We start from the raw sequence: 20,248 nt of genomic DNA, 5'->3' as shown, positions 1-20,248 counted from the left end.
GGTACACAGATCTTCTCCAGCTCTCCTCGTGCCCTCCGCTCCGTCTCCCTCTGAGGGCAGACCTCCTCTCGCAGTCGGAGGGGCAGGTTCTACACCCCCACCTCCAGAGCTTACACCTTCATGACTGGAGATTGAACGGGGCAACCTGAATTCTTTCTCTCTCCCGCCGGATGTGGTGGATGTTATTTTATCGGCCAGGCGACACTCCAAGTCCATTTACTCATATAGGTGGTCGAAATTTGTTCTCTGGTGTGGAGAGAGGTCCATTGATCCTTTGAAGGCTCGTCTGTCTAATATTCTACAGTTTGCCCTTTCTCTTGCTCAGCAAGGCTTTGCTGTGGCTACGGTGAAAGGATATTTATCGGCTCTGTCGGCTTTCCTTTGTTTGCCGGATCAGCCGTCATCATTCAAATCACCTATTGTTCTTCGTTTTATAAAGGGCCTTACAAACAAGTTTCCTCCTACTCCCTTTATTGTGCCTCAATGGGACTTAAATCTTGTACTAACCTATCTTATGGGTTCTCCCTTCGAACCCTTACACAAGTGTCCCTTGAGGTTGTTGTCCTTTAAGACAGTTTTCCTCGTTGCAATCACCTCGGCAAGGAGGGTAAGTGAGCTTCAAGCTCTAAGTTAAAAACCCCCATTCTTGCCCATTCATGCTGAACGAATGGTACTCAGGACCAGGGCTGCATTTTTGCCTAAGGTGGTAACTCCCTTCCATTTGGGGCAGTCCATTACCCTTCCTTCTTTCTATCCTCCCCCTCACCCTTCCAAGGAGGAGGAGAGACTTCACCGCTTGGACCCTAAGAGGGCGGTGAGCTTCTACCTGGACAGGACAAGGGACTCCAGGATTGATGACCAGCTCTTTGTGGGCTTTGCTGGCTGCAGGAAGGGTCGAGCGGTGCACAAGCGCACCCTTTCCAGGTGGATTGTCTTGTGCATCAAGATATGCTACTCCCTAGCTGGTAAGGAGCCTCCGGAAGGTTTGAGGGCTCATTCTACCAGAGCAAAGTCTTCCACATCTGCCTTAGCTAGGGGTGTTCCGGTGGAGGACATTTGTAGGGCGGCAACTTGGGCCTCCCTCCACACCTTCGCAAGACATTATTGCTTAGACACCGAGGTGAGGAGGGACGGACATTTTGCGCGATCCGTCCTTCAGGATTTTCTGGTATAGAAGGGTGGACACCCTCCTCCGGGAGTGGGGACTGCTGTGGAATCTATTCACAAGGTGAGGAATCCACTGGCAGATGTATCCATCAGAAGAACAAGTTACTTACCTTCGGTAACGCTTTTTCTGGTGGATACAGTATCTGCCTGTGGATTCCTCACTGACCCACCCGCCTCCCCGTTGTCCGTCCTTCTATACCGGTATTTCTATGCCTGTAATTCTATTGATGGGTTTCAAATGTGTTTATCACTGTCAAAAGCATTATGTTATTTCTTGTGCTTTATTTATTTTCCACACTGAGTGTGTTGATATGCATATTGTGTACTGTGTATACTGTGTATATATATTGCTGTCAGTCCGTCCGTGTGCCTCGAAGGCACGGAAAAAAGGGGCGGAACTGACGTCATCACGCCGACGAGGTCTTCTTATGGAGCCGGTGACGTCAGCGGAGTCACGAGCGGAGCCGTGTCTCTGTGACGTCGTCGTCGACCCCATCGGCGTGGACTGCTACAAAAGTTTCCGAATGTTGCTGGCCCAGGGTATATTCACAAGGTGAGGAATCCACAGGCAGATAGTGTATCCACCAGAAAAAGCGTTACCGAAGGTAAGTAACATGTTCTTTTAAGTCCTTATAAAATTCCCAACTAGTTTAAAAACCATGAGAGCTAGGGGTGGGGTTTTTAGTGAGGACAGGAAGAAGTGGCGCTCGGACTGGTATGCGTTATGTTCATGAGGATCCCGGTACTGCCAGGTTGGGGGATTTACCCGATAACCCACTGATTTGTGTGGGTCGAAGGATCCACACTGGAAAATAAGCACAGTCCTGGGCACACGTGGTCAGGGTATTACAAAATTAGTTCAAATGTTTTCTCAGTTTCACTTGCGGACACTGGATGCCTACCCACTCACACTTGGGCGCTACTCGCCCATTGGCCGCCACCGCGTATCCGCCTTGGCCGGCCTAACCGATACCGCAGCCCACGGTTATTATCCTGGGGCCCCCTCAATCCAACCGCTTCTGTTCCTTGACACAGGACCATCCATTATTTCACACCGACGCAGCGCCACCTCCTACGTCTTTTATCTCTAGCACGTCGCATACCCCAGACCGGGTTGGAATTATCACCGGTTACTTGCGGCCTGCTCTCCTACTTCTTCCGACTCGGAACAGCCCTGAAGAGTCACAGGATAACTCCTTGTGACGAAACACATGTCGGCTGGTTGTCTGGTTCAATACAGTCATTGCATTGTGACATTAAAAACTTTTTTCAAACCCTGCACTGGTGTCGACTGCCGCTTTGTCAAAACTGAGAAAACATTTGAACTAATTTTGTAATACCCTCACCACGTGTGCCCAGGACTGTGCTTAGTTCAAAAACCATGTCTGTTGAAGGGAACTTCCAGGAACTCCACCTGGTTCCCTATCTGCACTTTAGGGTTTCCCAACTTAAGGAGCTGTGTAAGGCATGGGAGCTTGCCATGGGACCTAAAACCACAAAAGCTCATCTGTACCCGTTGTTGGCAGAAAACAAAAATGCCTTGGCATGTAAACGTTCCCCCCCCCCCACCGGGTAAGATGAGGAAAATCAGGAGGTTAATGAGGTTGACAATGACTCCTACTCCACCCTGTCAGATAGCCACTCCACTGGGAGCACTACTAGTAGTGTCCCAGAAGAGATAGACCCTGAAGAGATTGAGATCTTCAGAAGCTAGCTACAATAATATCATTGGATGCTTACACTGCTGGCTCAAGAAAAGGAAATCATTGAGATAGGCCTAGGACCTATCGATGGTGGCAGCAAAATTATAACTAGGGTAAAAGGTTTTGACCCTAAAATCCCCAAAGGGATTGTCCCCAAATATCCGAAGTTGATGATGATTCCAAGTGGTTTACAGCCTTTGAGAGGGCCTGTAAAATGAGACAGCTGAACAAGAAGTATTGGGGCTGTCTTCTTTGGGAGCTGTTCTTAGGAGTGTAGGGATAGGCTACTGACACTGAATGAGGTAGATGCGGAGTCTTATGACTTCATGAAGGACACCCTGATTGTGGGCTTTGGACTCACCACTAAAAAGTACAGGATCAGGTTCAGGGAGACTCGAAAACCCAGAGTCAGACGTGGGTAGAGTTTGTAGACTTTTTCGTAAAAACACTAGGTGGCTGGTTGAAAGGTATCAATGAGCATGATTATGATTGGCTTTACAATTTAGTGTTGAAAGCGCATCTGTTAAGTAATTGTTATCAAGAGAAGTTACATCACTACCTGGTAGACCTAGGTCCACTCTCTCCTCATGAGTTTGGGAAGAAGGCAGACCACTGGGTCAAAACAAGTGTGACCAAAACTACCACTGGTGGGAATGACTAAAAGAAAGAGGTTGCCAAACCCCCCCCCCCCCCCCCCCAAGTAAAAGATGGTGATCAAAACAAAGACAAAAGAGTCTTCTAAAGGCCCCCAAAAACCTGCTCTTGAGGGTGGGCCCGAAACTCTACACAGTCTAAGGGTTGATATCAGGGGAAGAACTGGGATCCCCAAAAAATGCTTGGTGTCATGATTGTAAAGCACCTGGACACCGAACTGGAGACCTTAGCTGTCCCAATAAAAATAATCCCTCTAGTGCTCCTGCAGTAGATGCAGTGGTAAGTCTCCAAATGAGATCACAGGTGAACCCTGGCCATGTCAGAGAGCTGACTGAGGCAACTATCCTCTCAGAGCGAGTGGTGAATGTACCTGCCCTGGCTGTCTGGGCCATTAATATGGAACAATACAGACAACAACTACATACAAATGGGATTTGGGTTGAAGTACTGAGAGACACTAGTGCCAGAGTCACCATGGTGGCTGAGCCACTACTGTCCTCAGAACAATACTTGACGGGTGAGACCTATACAGTTCTCAGTGCTGATAATACGGCTTAGGTACACCCCATGGCGATGTTTTCCTTAGAATGGGGAGGGGTTACTGGCCAAAAGAAGCTGGTGGTGTCCTCCGCTATTCATGTGCAATGCTGGGTATACCTGAATGGGTGTATGTGAAAACCAGAGAACATTGTAGAGCCCAGGGTGAAAAAGAGAATTGAAGCCTGGGATAATGGCCTAACCTTCCAGGAGAAAGGGAAAGAAGACTGGGAAACCAGCTTCTAAACAGATACCAGGTCATGTCCCCTCTCCTCAGGGAGAAGACCTGTCGGCCCCAGAGGGAACTAAGCCCCAGGAGCTTGGGCTTTGCATGGCAGAGCTCTTGGGCCCAGGGGTACCCTCTAGGGAAGAACTGTGGTTCAGGGGCAGAGAACATGTTGTACTCTTGAAAGCCTGAAGCAGCAAGCTTCTGATCAGGAAAAGGGAGAAGTCAGTGGCTCCCATAGGACGTATTGGGAGGCCAGAGACCCCAAACCTGGAGATTGGAAGTACCTCAGCAGTTTAGAGAGCTTCTCCTCACATTGGCCCATGACATCCCCCTAGCTGGGCATCTTGGCCAGGCGAAAACTTGGAATATGTTGGTGAACCACTTCTGCTGGCCATGTATACCCCAGAAGGTGAATGAGTTTTCCAACTCCTGTGCCTCCTGTCAAGCCCGTGACAAGACAGGTAGCCACCCAAAGGTCCCCTTAATTCCACTTCCAGTGGTTGGGGTTACCTTTGAAAGGGTAGGGATTGACATTGTCGGCCCCTTTGACCCTCCAACTCCCTCAGGAAGTAGATTGATACTAGTAGTAGTGGATCATGCTACCAGGTATCCTAAAGCGATTTCCCCTAAGGACTACTACTGCTCCTGCAGTAGCTAGAGCCCTCATTGGTATCTTTACCAGAGTGGATTTTCAAAAGGCGGTGGTGTCAGACAGAGGTACAAACTTCATGTCTGGTTACCTGAAACACATGTGGGCAGATTTTAGAGGGAATACAAGTATCACCCACAAACAAATGGCCTTGTTGAGAGAGTCAACAAGACATTGAAAGGTATGATTGGTGGACTCCCTGAAAAGCTCAGAAGGAGATGGAATGTCTTACTGCCATGCCTGCTTTTCATCTGAAGGGATGTGCCACAAAAGGTAGTAGAGTTTCCCCCCTTTGAACTTCTGTTTGGTCATCCTGTAAGGGGGCCATTGTGTCTTGTAAAGGAAGGCTGGGAGAGGCCTCCCAAAGAGCCTAAAGAGGACATTGTGAATTACGTGCTTGGCCTTTGTTCTAAAATGGCTGAGTACATGAAGAAAGCAACTAAAAATCTTGAGGCCAGCCAAGAGCTCCAGAAGCTCTGGTATGACCAAAAGGCTGCACTGGTGGAGTTCCAACCAGGTCAGAAGGTAGTAGTTTTGTAGCCTGTGGCTCCTACGGCTCTCCAGGACAAATGGATTGGGCCCTACCCTATCCTAGAGAGAAAAGGGAGGTCACCTATCTGGTGGACCTTGGCAATTGCAGGAACCCCCATAGGGTCATACTGTTAAACGATTTAAACCCTATCATGACAGGGCTGGAATGACCATGCTCACAGATGAGGATCAGGAAGCAGAGGGTGAACCTCTCCCTGACCTCGTCTTAAACAGCCCTAAAGATTGGGTGTCTTTTCAGACACCCTCACCGCCCAACAGCAGACTGATTCCAGGCAAGTCCTATATCAATATACTGAGCTCTTCTCTTTGACCCCTGGTCAGACTAGCTGGTGACACATGATATAGACACTGGAAACAGCCTACCTGTAAAAATATTTACAGGAAGTCTGATCGTGTCAAAGAGAATATCAAAGCTGAATTAAGCAACATGCTGAAATTGGAAGTCATTAATGGGCACATGCATCAAGTTAATTACCGGTCGCAAAGGGGCTGATTCTGCGAATCAGCCCCTTTGCGAACAGTAATTAGTCATTTGGAATGCACCAAGCCCAAACCCCAATCGCAAAATAGGTAATCGCAAAATTTGCGATTACCAATTTTTCAAACTCATGTAAGGAATCACAATTTGCGATCCCTCAAATACAATGCAAGAAGCAATCTGAGATTGTGACTTTGCATTAAGGAATTGCAAATTACCGAGATTTCCAAGGGGTTGATAATTTGCGATTCCGTTGAAAATTGTTAAACATGCATTTTTCTAAGTGTCATGCGGTACATACGCATGCCCTTAGGGCATGTATGTGCGCCACATTTACACACTTACCTGTTTAGGGGGTGCATCAGGGTGGCCTTTTAGCCCCCTATCAGCCTTGAAATTGCATTCGTAATTTGCGAGTGCCTATTTGGTACTCGCAAATGTCCAATGCCTTCCCATTCATTCCATTCATTCCTAAGGGCCTACAGGCCCATAGGAATGAATGGGAATGCATTCCTTAATAGCGAATCGCGATTTGCGATTTCCTATTAAGGAATATGTAAGAGTCGCAATTTTTTTTGCGAAACCTATGTGCATAGGTTATTACGACTCCCTACTAGCAATTCCTTAATAATCGCTATTAAGGAATCGCAATTCCCTACTTTAATGCTTGTGGGCCTAAAACCTCTGAGAACCCCTGGGCCAGCCTAGTTGTCTTAGGCCACAAACCTCACACCCAGGGTGGAAAGAAAGAGTTGAGGTTTTGTGTGGTGAAACCAAGACTGATGCTCACCCAATTCCTAGGGCTGATGAACTAAATGACAGGTTAGGGGCAGCCAAATATCTCAGTACTTTTGATATGACATCAGGGTATTGGCAGATAGGTCTAACCACTGGAACAAAATAGAAATCCGCATTCTCGACCCCAGATGGGCATTATTGGTTTATTTTTATGCCCTTCGGACTAAAGAAAGTCCCTGTCACCTTCCAAAGGTGGGCAAATAAAGTCCTTGCTGGGTTGGAATCCTTTAGTGCAGCTTATTCTTGATGATATTGCTGTCATCATCATCATCAAATGCTTTATTCGACAACTTAATGTCATAAAAGTAAACAGTTCAATCAATCATACATTACAGTTAAAAAATAAAATGTACTGAATATCAGCTAGCAACTCAACGATTCAATAAAAAAAAAAAAAGCTTAAAGTGCAAGATTCGAGAGATAGAAACATACAAACAGTATTGGGGTGCAAAACTACAAATGTCTTTTCCTGTATTTCATCTTGTGGGGCTAGACCTTTTCTAGGCATACAATACAAGTTTTATATAAAGTGCAGAATGCAATTAAAAAGCTCATGAATTAAAATGGCACATTGCTCCTCAGGATAAAATTTCAATACCAAAAGGGCAAACATAATAGGATACGAAGCTTCAAATTTCTCTCCCCATAATGCGTCCTAGAGTAAAACATTTTTTGTAAAGTGCAAAGTGCATACTGGATAAAATGCAAACATTTCATTCCAGACAATCGTGAGAGGTACCATGGGGTGCTCTACATACAATAAAAACGTTATTTAAAGTGCTATGTGCATATAAGACAGGCTCATAGTTTTAGGGTGATCTACTAGTATCTTGACACGTTATTGTCCTCCTAAAAACAGTCCTTCATATGATTTTGCATTGGTGTTAAATACACGATTCTATAATTTACATGGTGACATTTAAGAATCTAAACAATAATCAGATAACAAATGTCTGTTTTTCTTGAACCTCTTGGCAGCAACCAAAAAACATGCAATATTAAAAATATCCCATGATGTGCTCAATGACTGAAGATAGAGTAATGCTGGTCTAACCTGCAGGAAGCCCTTTCCTCTCAGTATGGGAATTATATACTTGTTACGAATGTCAGTATAAAAAGGACAAAACTTCATAAAATGGAGGGTATTCTGGGAAGAAAAATTGTCACACTTACAAGGAATCGCATACTCAGGATTACACCACTCCTGGAAGTCGCCTAATAAAAAAGGAACTAAGTTAAAACGAAACCTAGTTAAAAGCCAACGATGGAAAGGTTTATTTACTGTTACCAAATAGGGTTCGATACAGATATTTGTTTTAGTTAAAAAATGAGCCCTAACAGAGGGTTTCTGCAGCTCTAGTTCTTCCCTTTCTGCAGACAATAGATTCTTAAAATTAGATTTCACCCACAGCACATCCTCCTTCCGGATCTTTTCGGGAGCTTCAAATAGCTCTGGCCGCCCCAATTTGGTTAACATACTTTTAACGTAAGACAGCCACTTGATCTTATTAGAGTTGTCTAACTGAACACAGTCTCGTAAAATCTTATGATTCAAAATCAATTCTGGATTTATCCACGTTCTGAGCCAGCAGAGCAACGGAGCTAAGCTCAAAATGTCTGTAATACAACCAATCCCAAGTTCCTGGTGTATAGAAAAAACTGGTGTAGATTGTGGGACTGATAAGAGACTGCGTAAAAATTTGTTTTCGGCTATTTGAATGCCAGGCTGTTCTTTAAAGCCCCATATAGAGGAACCATAGGCTGCAATTGCTACACACTTTGCGCTATATATTTTCAGTATACTCTCAATTGGTCTTACCCCCAAACGCTTTGCAAACCCCATTAATCCTAGGGCAGATCGAGTAATAGAATTCTTTTTAATTTTCTGTTGCGGTATCCAAGAGAACTTCTCATCAAAAACAACCCCTAGGTAGGTGAAGGAGGAGACCGGGGTCACTTCCAACTCATTGCAATAAAAGGAATAGGGTTTTCTTGCTCTACGCCCAAAAGACAAAATGTGGGACTTACTATTATTTACTGCTAGATCCAGCAACTGCATGTGGGCCCCGAAGGCATCTAAGAGCCGCTGGAGACCCACCGCCGTGCGTGCTATAAGGACAGCGTCATCCGCGTATAGGAGAACCGGAATTGAGCAATCTCCTACACGCGGGATATCCAAAGTCGCTATCAAAAGGGATCTGTCTAGGTCATTTATGTACAGGGTAAAGAGTACAGGCGCCAAAATACACCCTTGTCGGACCCCACGAGCTGATCTGAATGAATTTGAGCATTTGCCATCCTGTGAAATCCTGACCGAGGCAGTAAGATCTTGATGAAGATCAGCCAGGAAATACACTAAGGACGGGTCAAGACCTTTTTCCAACAAAATGTTCCACAGCTTTGACCTGTTAACCAGGTCAAACGCTGAGGATAGATCCATAAATGCCATCCTTAAACAGCCTTCTTTTGCCACAGTGTATTTACTAATTAGTAAGGACAAGTTAAGGCACTGGTCGGTGGTACTTCTATGTTTTCTGAACCCATATTGTAAAACAGAAATAATATTCTTCTCGATAGCCCAGTCTGAAATTTTAGTTAAAATTATTTTTCCTAAAATCTTCACAGAAAAGTCAATCGGGGATATTGGTCTGTAGCACCGCGGGTCCCCTCTCTGGCCCTTCTTAAAAATCGGAATGATAGTCGATCGAGACCACGATGCAGGGAACCCTGAGGTGCCAGAGACATTAAAGACATTAGCCAGGATCTTTGCCCAAAATTTAGGTTCACTTTTGTAGAGATCTGCCGGGACAGAGTCAGGGCCAGGGGCCTTATCACTGATAGTCTCCCTTATTGCTTTCTCCACTTCCTCTTCAAGGAACACAAGAGGGACTCGGCATTGAGTAGGTAATAGGCAAAGAGGCAAGTCCTGGCTCTCAGGGGAGGCATATATTGCCTTAAAATGGGACAGCCATTGAGCCTCAGTGATATGACAATCCTGAATCTCATTATCCAAGCATGAAAAAAAGGTGTGTTAATAATTCCCCAGAATTTTGAACTATCCCTGAGTACATCTACTGATAACAGCGCATGCCATGCCTCGGCCTTAATCTCTGCTTTCCGGCTGTTAATTGCCATCTTGCACTGTTTCCGCAAATCAGCAATCAAGACCCTGTCACGTGGTAAACTTTTCAGGGCTAGATTTAAAAGTCGATGGACACGTGAGCATTTATTATCAAACCACTTTAAACCACGTGACGCTCTCTGTTTGGGCTTAACTCTTAGATCGTTGGCTATTTGATTACAAATACCCTCGAAGGCTCTAAAAATAGCGTCTTTTGTGCTCAAGGGGTTGACACAAATTGAAATATTCCCCTTGCATTTCTCGCACAGAACTAAAAAAAAAGATGTCCGGCATCACTTTGGGCCATCTGAGCCTTCTCCCTTGATCACAGGTAGTTACAGTGCAAGGTGCGGTTTGCCTACTACCACGAGCTAATAGGCCCCAGCTTTTATCTAGTTCCAAAATGACAGGGTTGTGGTCACTAAAGGGCGATTCCCTGGCATTATAAAAGACTACTTTGCCTAATAGCACGGGAGACAAAAAAATATAATCAATAATGGTGTCTCTAGCTTTAGATTTAAATGTAGGGCACCGATCAAGAATGTTAACAAAACCAGGTTCAAAGAGGTCAGCTTCAGACAAGAGAGACTCTAAGCCCTCCCCCTGCTCTGAATGTTCAAAATGGGGGGGTCGATGCAAAATTATGACTAAAACCATCTTCAATACAACAATGTGAGCGACAGGGATGCATGTTAAAATCACCCATAAGCACAACATAAAACAAAGTAGTTTGCATAGCCCTATAATTTTCTAAAAAAAGTTTCAAAATGTTCAAATGTTGGTTCCTATGGTCAATTTCCCCAGAATTATAAAAATTCACAAGAAGTATCTTGGGATAGGTAGTAAAACATATTTCTACTGCCAGGCAATTAATCGAGTCTATGTCAATCCTGTTCATGGATCCCTGTAGATTCAGAGATAGAAGTAGCATAAGACCACACTTTGCTCTTCCTGCTGGTACTGCTTGGGCTGGTAAGAAATAGGAGCTAAACCATCTGGCCCAAAATTATCCCCCCCTATCCCAGGTTTCCTGAAGGGCAATTATATCAAAAGATTTTATAAATTCTAGCCACTGGTGGTTATCTCTTTTACTTCTTATGCCCGCAATATTCCAGCTAATAATTCTGCATTTGGATGAGTTTACATCACCAATGACTTTTTGGGGGTGATTGATATGGGGCATAGCAGATAGACGATTTTCACTCCCAGTATCAATACCCTCCAGGTCATTAAGGCTAGGTGGAGAGGAGCTAACCTCTATCACGGGGAGTCAATCATTTGAATCCAGCAAGCTTAAAGGATAAAATCTATTAGACAATGATAAACCCTCCTCCTTGGATCCTGACCGCACACCTGTAGTATAAGGAAACAGGGCCCCAACTCCGCACAAGCTTGCAGGACTAGAAACACTACTTACAGGTCAAGGCCGACACAGCGGCACATGGGGATTAATATTGGCCTGTGACCTATTGTAAGAATGCCCTGTACTTGTTGGTGGGTAAAAATAGCCCAACGGGACGGCCCTTATGCCGTCCACTTTTAGGTCAGCAGCATCCCAAAACAACCTATCCGCTATATCTGGTTTATTAAAATTGACTATTATACAATCACCTGCGATTTAGCCATAATAATATGGTCTGAGATTTCAGAGGAACCAGAACAATAATGGTTACACCAACTTTTTGTTTTACTCAACAAACCATTTGTTGATTCTTTTTCTGGGTGCTCAAGGGAAGGAACCCCCACAAGAACAGCGACCAAAGAAGTAGCTTCTGGGGGAGATCAATCCTGTTATAGTTATTAAGAATGGGATTCTTATACTGCTCAGAATTCCCCCTTGTAACTATAGGCGGCCTTCTAAGTTGCGTAAAGTCAGTACAGAGAGCAACATTAGGATCCTTTTGACTTGCAGTGAGAGGGACATCCATCCTATCCCCTGAAGTCAAGGAACCGCCCCTCCCCAAGGATGGCAACAGAGCGCTCGATTGGTTGTTCCCTCTATTAGCTAACCCAGTTATTACTGGAGACACATCAATATTATCAGTAATGGGACACAATTTTTCTCAAGCGGGAGTCCATAATAATATTTAAATGATCACATTTCTTTTTTAGATCAGCCACACAGGAGTTCATAGTGTCAATAATGTTCTTTGCAATAGTGGTCAGCATTGATTCGAATTTTGTACTAAAAATATCCTCGATGAGGGACCGCAAAGACTGTTGGATGAATTCATCAATTCCCGGGAAGGCCTTAGATGTGCTTATCTTGGAGCCTTTAGTGAGCCTTATAGTTTTTTTTTTTAGGGCGTTTTACTCCAGTGGGCCCTTCCATGGAAGCCCTCACACATGGTAAATTGTAAGTGCTCTGAGGGCTAGGGGAGCCACCCAAATCAGCCAAAGCGGGGGGGTAACGCATCAGTCTGTGGTTTGGGGGCTTTAATCAGTACCACAGGGTCCAGGGTTACAGGGACAGATGCCAAAAGTGCTGTCGCCACAGTCCCTTCCCTAGGGGCTTCACTTATATCCAAGCCTAGCTCCTTTTCTGCATTTGCTATTTCTTTATTCAAGGCACCCACAGTAGAAGTTAGGTAAGAAATTAGATGGTGACTTTCTGGGTATTTCTAGCTTTTAGACCCCCCTTGTCAGAGTTACCCAAGTGTTTACGCTTACCCATCTGAGATTGTTGGAGGGGTGGCCCAGCCCAGACTTCTTCGGGCTTCGACGGGCGCGGACGGGCACACCCTTGGCCCGGGCTTTGCCCGTGCAACGCTCGGGCACGCCCGTGCGCGTCCCGCGCTGCGTGTGCCCTGTGCTGGTTAAGAGGGCCTTTGGCGCCCTCTGATGATGCCGATTTTCGGCGCTGAGCAGGGTGTTATGGGGGATGTAGTCAATTCACCCCCAGGAGCCGTTCCCCTCACGGCGGCAGCCAGAGGAATGCAGTCCCAAGGAGCCGTTCCCCTCACGGCAGCGTTTGGTGAGGTATGTGGCCGATCTCCTTGCAGAAGGCGGAAATGATTGAAAGTGCGTCCCGCGCTGCGTGTGCCCTGTGCTGGTTAAGAGGGCCTTCGGCGCCCTCTGATGATGCCGATTTTCGGCGCTGAGCAGGGTGTTATGGGGGATGTAGTCAATTCACCCCCAGGAGCCATTCCCCTCACGGCGGCAGCCAGAAGAATGCAGTCCCAAGAAGCCGTTCCCCTCGCGGCAGCGTTTGGTGAGGTGTGTGGTCGATCTCCTTGCAGAAGGCAGAAATTATTGAAAGCGCGCTGTCTTTAGCTCCACCTGGCAGGATCACCTGGTCCACCTTGGCAAAGTCTTCGAGACTCTGAGAAGTGCATGCCTCTCTATCAAGGCAAGAAAGTGCCAGATAGGACAGGGCTTGGTTGTATACTTGGGCCACCTTGTAGTGGCGGCCAAGCTCCAACCACCAAGACTCAATTCAGGGCATTTGTTGGCTTGACTGGATATTACAGGAGGTTTGTGAAGGGATATGGGTCCATTTTGCCCCTTCACAGAATTGAGCTCTCAGAAGACACGAAAGAAAGTAAACCAGACAGTGAGCTGTAAAAAGTCTTTTGACCCTCAGAAAGAAGCAATGTGCTCAGCACCCATTCTAAAATCTCCAGATTATACAAAGCAGTTCATAGTGCAGACAGATGCCTCTGAACATTGGATAGGAGTGGTCCTATCCCTAACAAATTATGGTGGCCAGGACCAACCTGTTGCTTTCATTAGCAGGAGGTTACTCCCGAGAGAGCAGTGTTGAACTTCCTTTGAGAGGGAAGCCTTTTCTGTGGTTTGGTTCCTGAAGGATTTGAGGCCATTCTTTTTTGGCTCTCACTTCCTTGTTCAAACTGACCACAGGCCTCTCAGATAGCTAATGCAAATGAAAGGGGAAAACCCCAAACTGTTGAGGTGGTCCATAACCCTACCCTATGGATTTTACAGTGGAACACAGACCTGGGTCTGACCATGCCAATACAGATGGCCTTTCCAGGTTCTTCCACTTAAACGTTTGAAGACTCTCCTGGGAAAGGTTAGTTTCATCCTCTTTAATTTAGGGATGAGAGAGTGCTTATGTAGGAAAGTGCCCTTTTTGACATGGTCACCTCCATTTTTTTGCCTTGTAAATGATGTGAATTTGACTGAAAGTGCGCTGGGTTCCTGCTAACCTGGTTCCCAGTGCCAGAGCTCTTTCCCAAAACTGTACAATCGTTCCCATAATTGGAAAAACCTTTAGCACCCTTGGTAAGTCCCTAGTAAATGGTACTGAAATTCACCAGTTATAGTTAACTACAGTAACTATATCTCGAGCCCTGACGTAACTATAACTCCCACCTCTGCTATGCACAGTGTTGTCATAAATGATGTAATTTCAGATGTCATCAGTAATGTTATCAATGTGGTCATTGTACATAACACCAGTGATGTAATAGGGGATAAGGTGTGCATGGTAAGGGGAAAGTATAAATATACTTTCCATGCAAGGTAAAGACTGCATGGAAAAGGCATGCGTTGTAATGTCATAAATCCTACAGGTCAGCTGAACAACCTGTGGTACTCTTTCACCTCCATGGAGGCAATGCTCGTTAGCCAGTATTCCAAAATAATAGTTGTACCTTTTAATGGACATCCTCCAGCCAGTAGAAAACAATCTAACTACATCACACCTATTCTAAAAGATCTCCAGTGGCTACTGTTGGAGGCATGATTCGTCTTCAAAATAGCCTTTTTCAGCCTTGAAAGCTCTGCACCTCCAACGTTCTCCCTACCTAAAGGATACTTTGAAAACCTCTGGAGAAGAAAGAATGATGAGAAGAAATTCTGCCTCTTTCTAGGAATTGAAAAATCAAATAAATGCAAGACATTAAACTAGGTCTTCTCTCTTTTGTCTAGTCCCAGACTGTGGGATCAGGTATATGAATCCATAATAATCAAATCGTTTGTGTAAAGCCTGCAAACTGAGCTGCTCAAAATTCACCTACCAGTCTAATTTCTGAGTCCCAATCTTTTGGCTCTATTCCAACTGACTGCTGCTCATAGTAGGTACCTAACTCCTTTGTATGCCACTAAGAGCCAGATATGCAAAGCTCATTTGTGGTGTCTAACCTTGCGATTTGCAAAATCACAGGGTTTGCGTTTGCAGGAGGGCTTTTTTCACATGTACCACACACACTAGCAAAATGCGTTTTGCAATCCATTCTAAATTGCAGTTGGAAGAGGTGCCCCCCCCTCATCCTGCCACAACTGATTCACATAGAGGAATTGTGTTTGCAGCATGTGAGGGTGGAGGCGCACAGTGGCCACCTGCTGCACCTGGGTCCTTTTATAGAACATGGGCTGCTATAAAAATAAAAAATAAAAATACTAGTGTGGAAATGCAAACACAGGGATGGTGTTCTGCTTCTGTTCCTTGCAGGCCGCAGGTCTGTGTTTATATCCAAACACAGAAGGTTGCAAAATAAGAAGTGACCTGTCTGCCCTATCTTTATTAGTTAGGTTGTTCTGCTACCCCTGTGAGAGGAGATTTTCAGGCGCAATCTTTTCATACATGGGTAGCATCACAAAATCAGGGGGGGGGGGGGGGGGGGGGTGCTCAATTTCCGGCCACTTTTTCTGACCTGTGTCTACCTAAGTCCGGCCCTAAGTTCCAATAAGCCAGCTATACTTTGTAAGACTCATTCTCCATATGCTTCTGCTACTCTGTTCTAGTGTATATTTTTCTGCTCTATATAAACTGCTGTAGCCACCCTTGTGTCTGTATTGTAGATACAAAAATAAATATTAGATAACTTAGATCAGGCAGAAGGGGTCATTGGCTCATCTGCACCCTCCCACGAACCGTCTTCTCAATAGTGCTGTCCACTGCTCCCCTCAGCACTGGAAGCTACTGGTGTCATGCTTCACTTTCCATCTATTTGTGATGCTTCCAAGTCTGTTCAGCCTGACTTACGCATCTACTCCTCTAGCTGCACCCCTTCCCTCCTTTCCCAAGAGATTGACATGCTGTATATTTCACTTCTCCCTTCACTCGCTCATCCTTTCTACATCTTAACCCTATTTTCTTTGTTTGCTTTCCAGATCCTGGTATCTATCGAAATACTTCAGCGTGCCCTGCCAAAGCTGGAGCGCAGTGCGTCGGAGCCTTCTCTACACCGGGCAGTCAACTCCGAAGACCTAAACCCCTTCTTGGTCAACACTCTGCGCCTCGTACCTCAGTGACCTGGTGTTTGTCCAAGCACTGGCTGCCAAGCCGGAGAAACGACCTCAGGGATAGGCCCTCAGCCCCTGTATGGAGGAGAAGACTGGGGATGGGTAGAGGTGGACATATGTTATATGGGAGTTGGGAACTGGAATCCGAAAGTGTTTTTAGGGTTCAGGATGGTGTTTTTTGTTTAACTTTTTCCTGCTGCTTTCCACTCCTTGGTTCAGGGACTCTAGGCTGGGGCCCTCTCCAGCCGTGGAGCTGTTTGGCATTGCTCTAGAATATTGATAACATTGTCAGTTGTCAACAGGGCTTAATTTGCAGTAGTTGGCAAGCTGGACTGCTGCTGATGAGGATGCCTTCTTTGCTTGCTGCTTTCTTTTGTGCCATCCTCTGGAGTGGAAAAAAGGGAAAGAATGGACTTAGAAAATGGGCTGGCCACAGTCAAAAACAAACTCATCTGTTTTGTAATGGATACCCATTGACACTCTCCCTCTTTTGTTTGAAAGTGCTACTAAATGTCTGCTGATCAAGAGAGGATGCTAGAAATCTCTTGTCCCAATATTGTGTAGCACCACAGGTCCTTCTGTTAGCTTGTTCTCAAGAAGTTCCTAACTTGCAGGAAAGACTTTAGCAGGTCCATACAAAAAATGTGTAACAAGCAAACGCTCAGCACCTTATTCTACATTTGCATTTTTATGTGAGGTATGTGGAGCTGGTCTCATACAGGAGGTTCAGTAATTGCCTCATTTTTATGGGTAGTGTAAATTATTTTTGATGGATGCTTTTTCAATTCAGTTTACTACCTGGACTTTCACCTTTCTATCATCCCTTTTCTGTCTTGCTAAGTATACGACCATCTTTCCTTTTCTCTTATCCACTCTCTATCCTCCTCTTTGTTTCTCTTCTGCTCTTTGTTTCTGTCTTCCCTCGGTTCTTTTTCTGTCCCTGTAGCTCACATTAAATAATGTGTTTCAGCCAATATACTTAGGCCTGAAAGGGCAAGATGAAAGCAGGTCTCCAAAGGTGGCTTAAGCATTGTGTTGAAACTCAGCGGGAGATGCCATTTAGCTCAATGCCTTCAGATCTGCCCCAGGCTATACGAATGTCATCAACATATACCAGTCCTTCGCAGCTGACCTCAGAACGTGTTATGGCATCTAAAGCACTGTTCTTCAAGAGCCAGGCTGACAGTATTGTGGCCGCCGACCTAAACACAAAAAGCTTAAAGAATTTGCCTTGTGATACCTTGCCATTCAGAGTCTCAACGAACAGAACCTTAAATCATGTGTGAATTAATTAGAACATTCCAGGTATCTAGAATTGAACTTTTTGCTTGTGCCCCACAAAAACATACAGCATCACGAAAACACATCTCCGGTTTTTCATTATGGCATTCAGAAACATCAAGCCACTTAAACAGGACTTCCGGTTTGATTTGGTCATCCTCAGTAAACCTGCCTGCAGTACGTGTTAGAGCTTCTTTTGAGTTTCAGGAAAACTCCTGACCTTGGGAACTAGACTTGGAATGTTTAGGCCTCAAACATGCTTGTTTTCATGTAGAAAGCAAGTTTGCATAACTGGCCTCGGAGCTCATTCTTGCCTCCAGGAAAAGTCTTATAAATCTCTGTGGCCTTTGAAAACACATCAAGCCTTCAGAACTGATCGTAATACTTGTTGTGGCCTTCTAGAACACACACAGCCTCCAGATCCCACGCGGTGGACTTTTGAAAGGTCCTACTCCTGCTGCCCTCCTGAACATGCTGAGACGTTTGGGTTATAATGGTTGCCATGGTCTCCAGGAGTGATACCACTTGTCCCTATAAGCCATCTGAAGTGGCCTCGCACCTCTGTTGGGGCCTTCCAGACGACGCCTGTGCCTGGACTGCTGGCCCGATCTTGCTGGGCCTCCAAAATACGAACTCTGGTCTGATTGGAAGTTTTGTTTCACTCATTTTATGTCACAATGTTTAATCCATTTAACAACCTCTACATTTACCAGTGTTAGAAAAGAGAGGCACTGGGGCCTTGTCACATTATTGTATGGAACTGAGATGCCGGAGTAATGTTGAAGGGGACTTCTATCTTGTGGCAAAATGGAGGAAATATGGACAAATCCTTGCCTTCCTCCAGAGATGCAAAGATAAAGCACACTGATGGAGATTTGTATACTGTCTTAAAAGACGTTGTTGCATAAAGGACGCCAATGGGTGTATTTAATGGGTTTACAGCAGACCAGCAAGAAGCAATATGGAGAGGAAAAGTGCAACCTCAACAGAGGATAAATATGATTGTGTTGCCCAGGTGAAAATTGGAAACTGTACATAAAGCAGAAGTATCTGGGATTGGTATTGTTTGGTTAATTTTAATTTTTTTTATGAATTTTCAACTTGACTGCCTTTGCTTATTTTAAGTTTCCATCACTGTCTCCATCCTCTTGGCATTTAGATGCAATCCTAGTCTCCTTGAACTGTATGGGTTTCGCATTATGTACTTACTAACAATTCTTTGATGCTCCCATTACAATCAAGTGTATTTATTATGAATGTACCTGTTTCAAATCTCACAGATAATTACTGTTGATCACATCTCTCAAGTAAGTACAGATTCAAATTGAGAGAAAGTGTATTGTATTTCTCTTGCATTTTCCTAGTGCACAGATGTGCCTGCGATGGTTCTCTGCAGTGCTGCTTTCACAGTTGTTTTCCCTCACAAATGCCTCCAAAGCAGGTGCCCAAAAGAGAAAATGTCAATCTCCCACGTTTTATTATTTCATTGTACACATTTTATGCAGCATGTTGAATCTTTTCTGGAATCACATGCTGTGCTTTTTTCCCGCTGTCTAGTCGTGGAGTCCGTAATACTTTCCTATGTGTCCTTGTACTCTTTTTATTTATTTATTTATTTTTTTGTTCTGGGCGCCATCATTTCCCATTTGGTTGTATGTTCCCCCTGTATGACATCAGAAGTGTGACCCAGAAGGTCTTGTGTGTGGTTGATTTTTCCTAGATTTTTTTTCCATCGTTGGATCTGGAAGCAGAAACCACTAATGCTGAAAAACCAGTCGAGAGAATTTGATGGATTGTCGAGCCAACAAGAAACAAAACTGTGTGCAAAAGCACAGTGGGACTGATTTTAAGCATTCAGACTTGAAGTCTCAAAGGGCACCATTAACGCATAAAACCTCAACAAGTGAAGGGAAGTCAAAACAAAAAGATCCCATGGGTCCTGACACATAGACATTGGTGGAGGACGTACCTCGGACACATCCCCGAGGCAGGAAATGGAGAGAGGTGAAAGGACCCAAAGTAGGACAGTCCGACCCCCGAATAGAAAGACAGTGCCTGCAATGGACGCTCAAGGTCAAACGAAAGAAGAGATGCCTTAAAGCTGAAATGGTAGCAATCCTGAAAAATGAGCACTTCGACACATCGTTCAAGGAATTTTGAATCTCTTCCAAGCCACTTGGGGGAAAAGCAATAAGAGAAGGGAGAGTGAACTGAGCTATAGACACCTACGACTTCTGAAGCGGAGGAAGAAGAGCAAGTGGTATTCTTCAAAGAAGAGTACATGTTTAAGCAGGGGCTCTTTCAGGACCTGGAAAGCACAGAAAAATGTCAGGACCCCAACTCCATTCACCTGAGGACGCTTTCAAATATGATTCTTCGAGGCCATCTTCTCCTGATGACACTGTTTTGTTCAATGTGGTGATAAAAGAGCTACGACAAACGTGGGGTCTATCTAGAAGATCAGATCACAAGTTTCTTTTTTACTAGAAACCCTCTTTTCTTCACAGAGGAGTAGTCTGTACCTTCCTATGCTGTCAAGCATCCTGGGACAGGGAAGGGAGGCTGGCAGGCAGTGGAGAATTGCAATTCAAACACTCTGCATACCTGCAGTGGGAGGTAATCATAAAACTGAAGAGACATCTCCCTGAACAATATCAAAAGAGGGAACCCTCGATTATAGATGAAGGCAAGACAATTGGCAATACATGCCTTGAATTTGCTTTAGAGGCTGCAGACATGTCAAGTATGCAACTGTGCACTGGTTTGACCCTTAGGAGAAACACCTGGTTACAGGTCTCGGGCCTTAAGCATGAAGTTCAGGTGAGCATTTTTAACACTGCGTTCACAGGAGACCATCTGTTTGGGGCAG

The 20,248-nt window shown here is 45.0% G+C and overlaps 1 protein-coding gene across 5 annotated transcripts in view; it reads left to right on the top strand.

Annotated features, from left to right (window-relative positions):
* ARAF (A-Raf proto-oncogene, serine/threonine kinase) overlaps window positions 1-18,630 on the top strand; it is a 207,570-nt gene extending 188,940 nt beyond the window's left edge. For all 5 annotated transcript variants that reach the window (XM_085629532.1, XM_085629529.1, XM_085629530.1 and 2 more), the window contains one exon: window positions 15,967-18,630. In XM_085629532.1, the coding sequence (XP_085485658.1) occupies window positions 15,967-16,107 (141 nt within the window). In that variant the 3' untranslated portion in view covers window positions 16,108-18,630. The remainder of the gene's footprint in view (window positions 1-15,966) is intronic.
* Window positions 18,631-20,248: the final 1,618 nt, after the last annotated feature.

This window comes from Triturus cristatus, chromosome 10 (genome assembly GCF_964204655.1).
Source record: "Triturus cristatus chromosome 10, aTriCri1.1, whole genome shotgun sequence".
Taxonomy (NCBI): domain Eukaryota; kingdom Metazoa; phylum Chordata; class Amphibia; order Caudata; family Salamandridae; genus Triturus; species Triturus cristatus.
The sequence above is the reverse complement of the archived record's forward strand: the minus strand, read 5'-3'. Positions and strand labels throughout refer to the sequence as shown.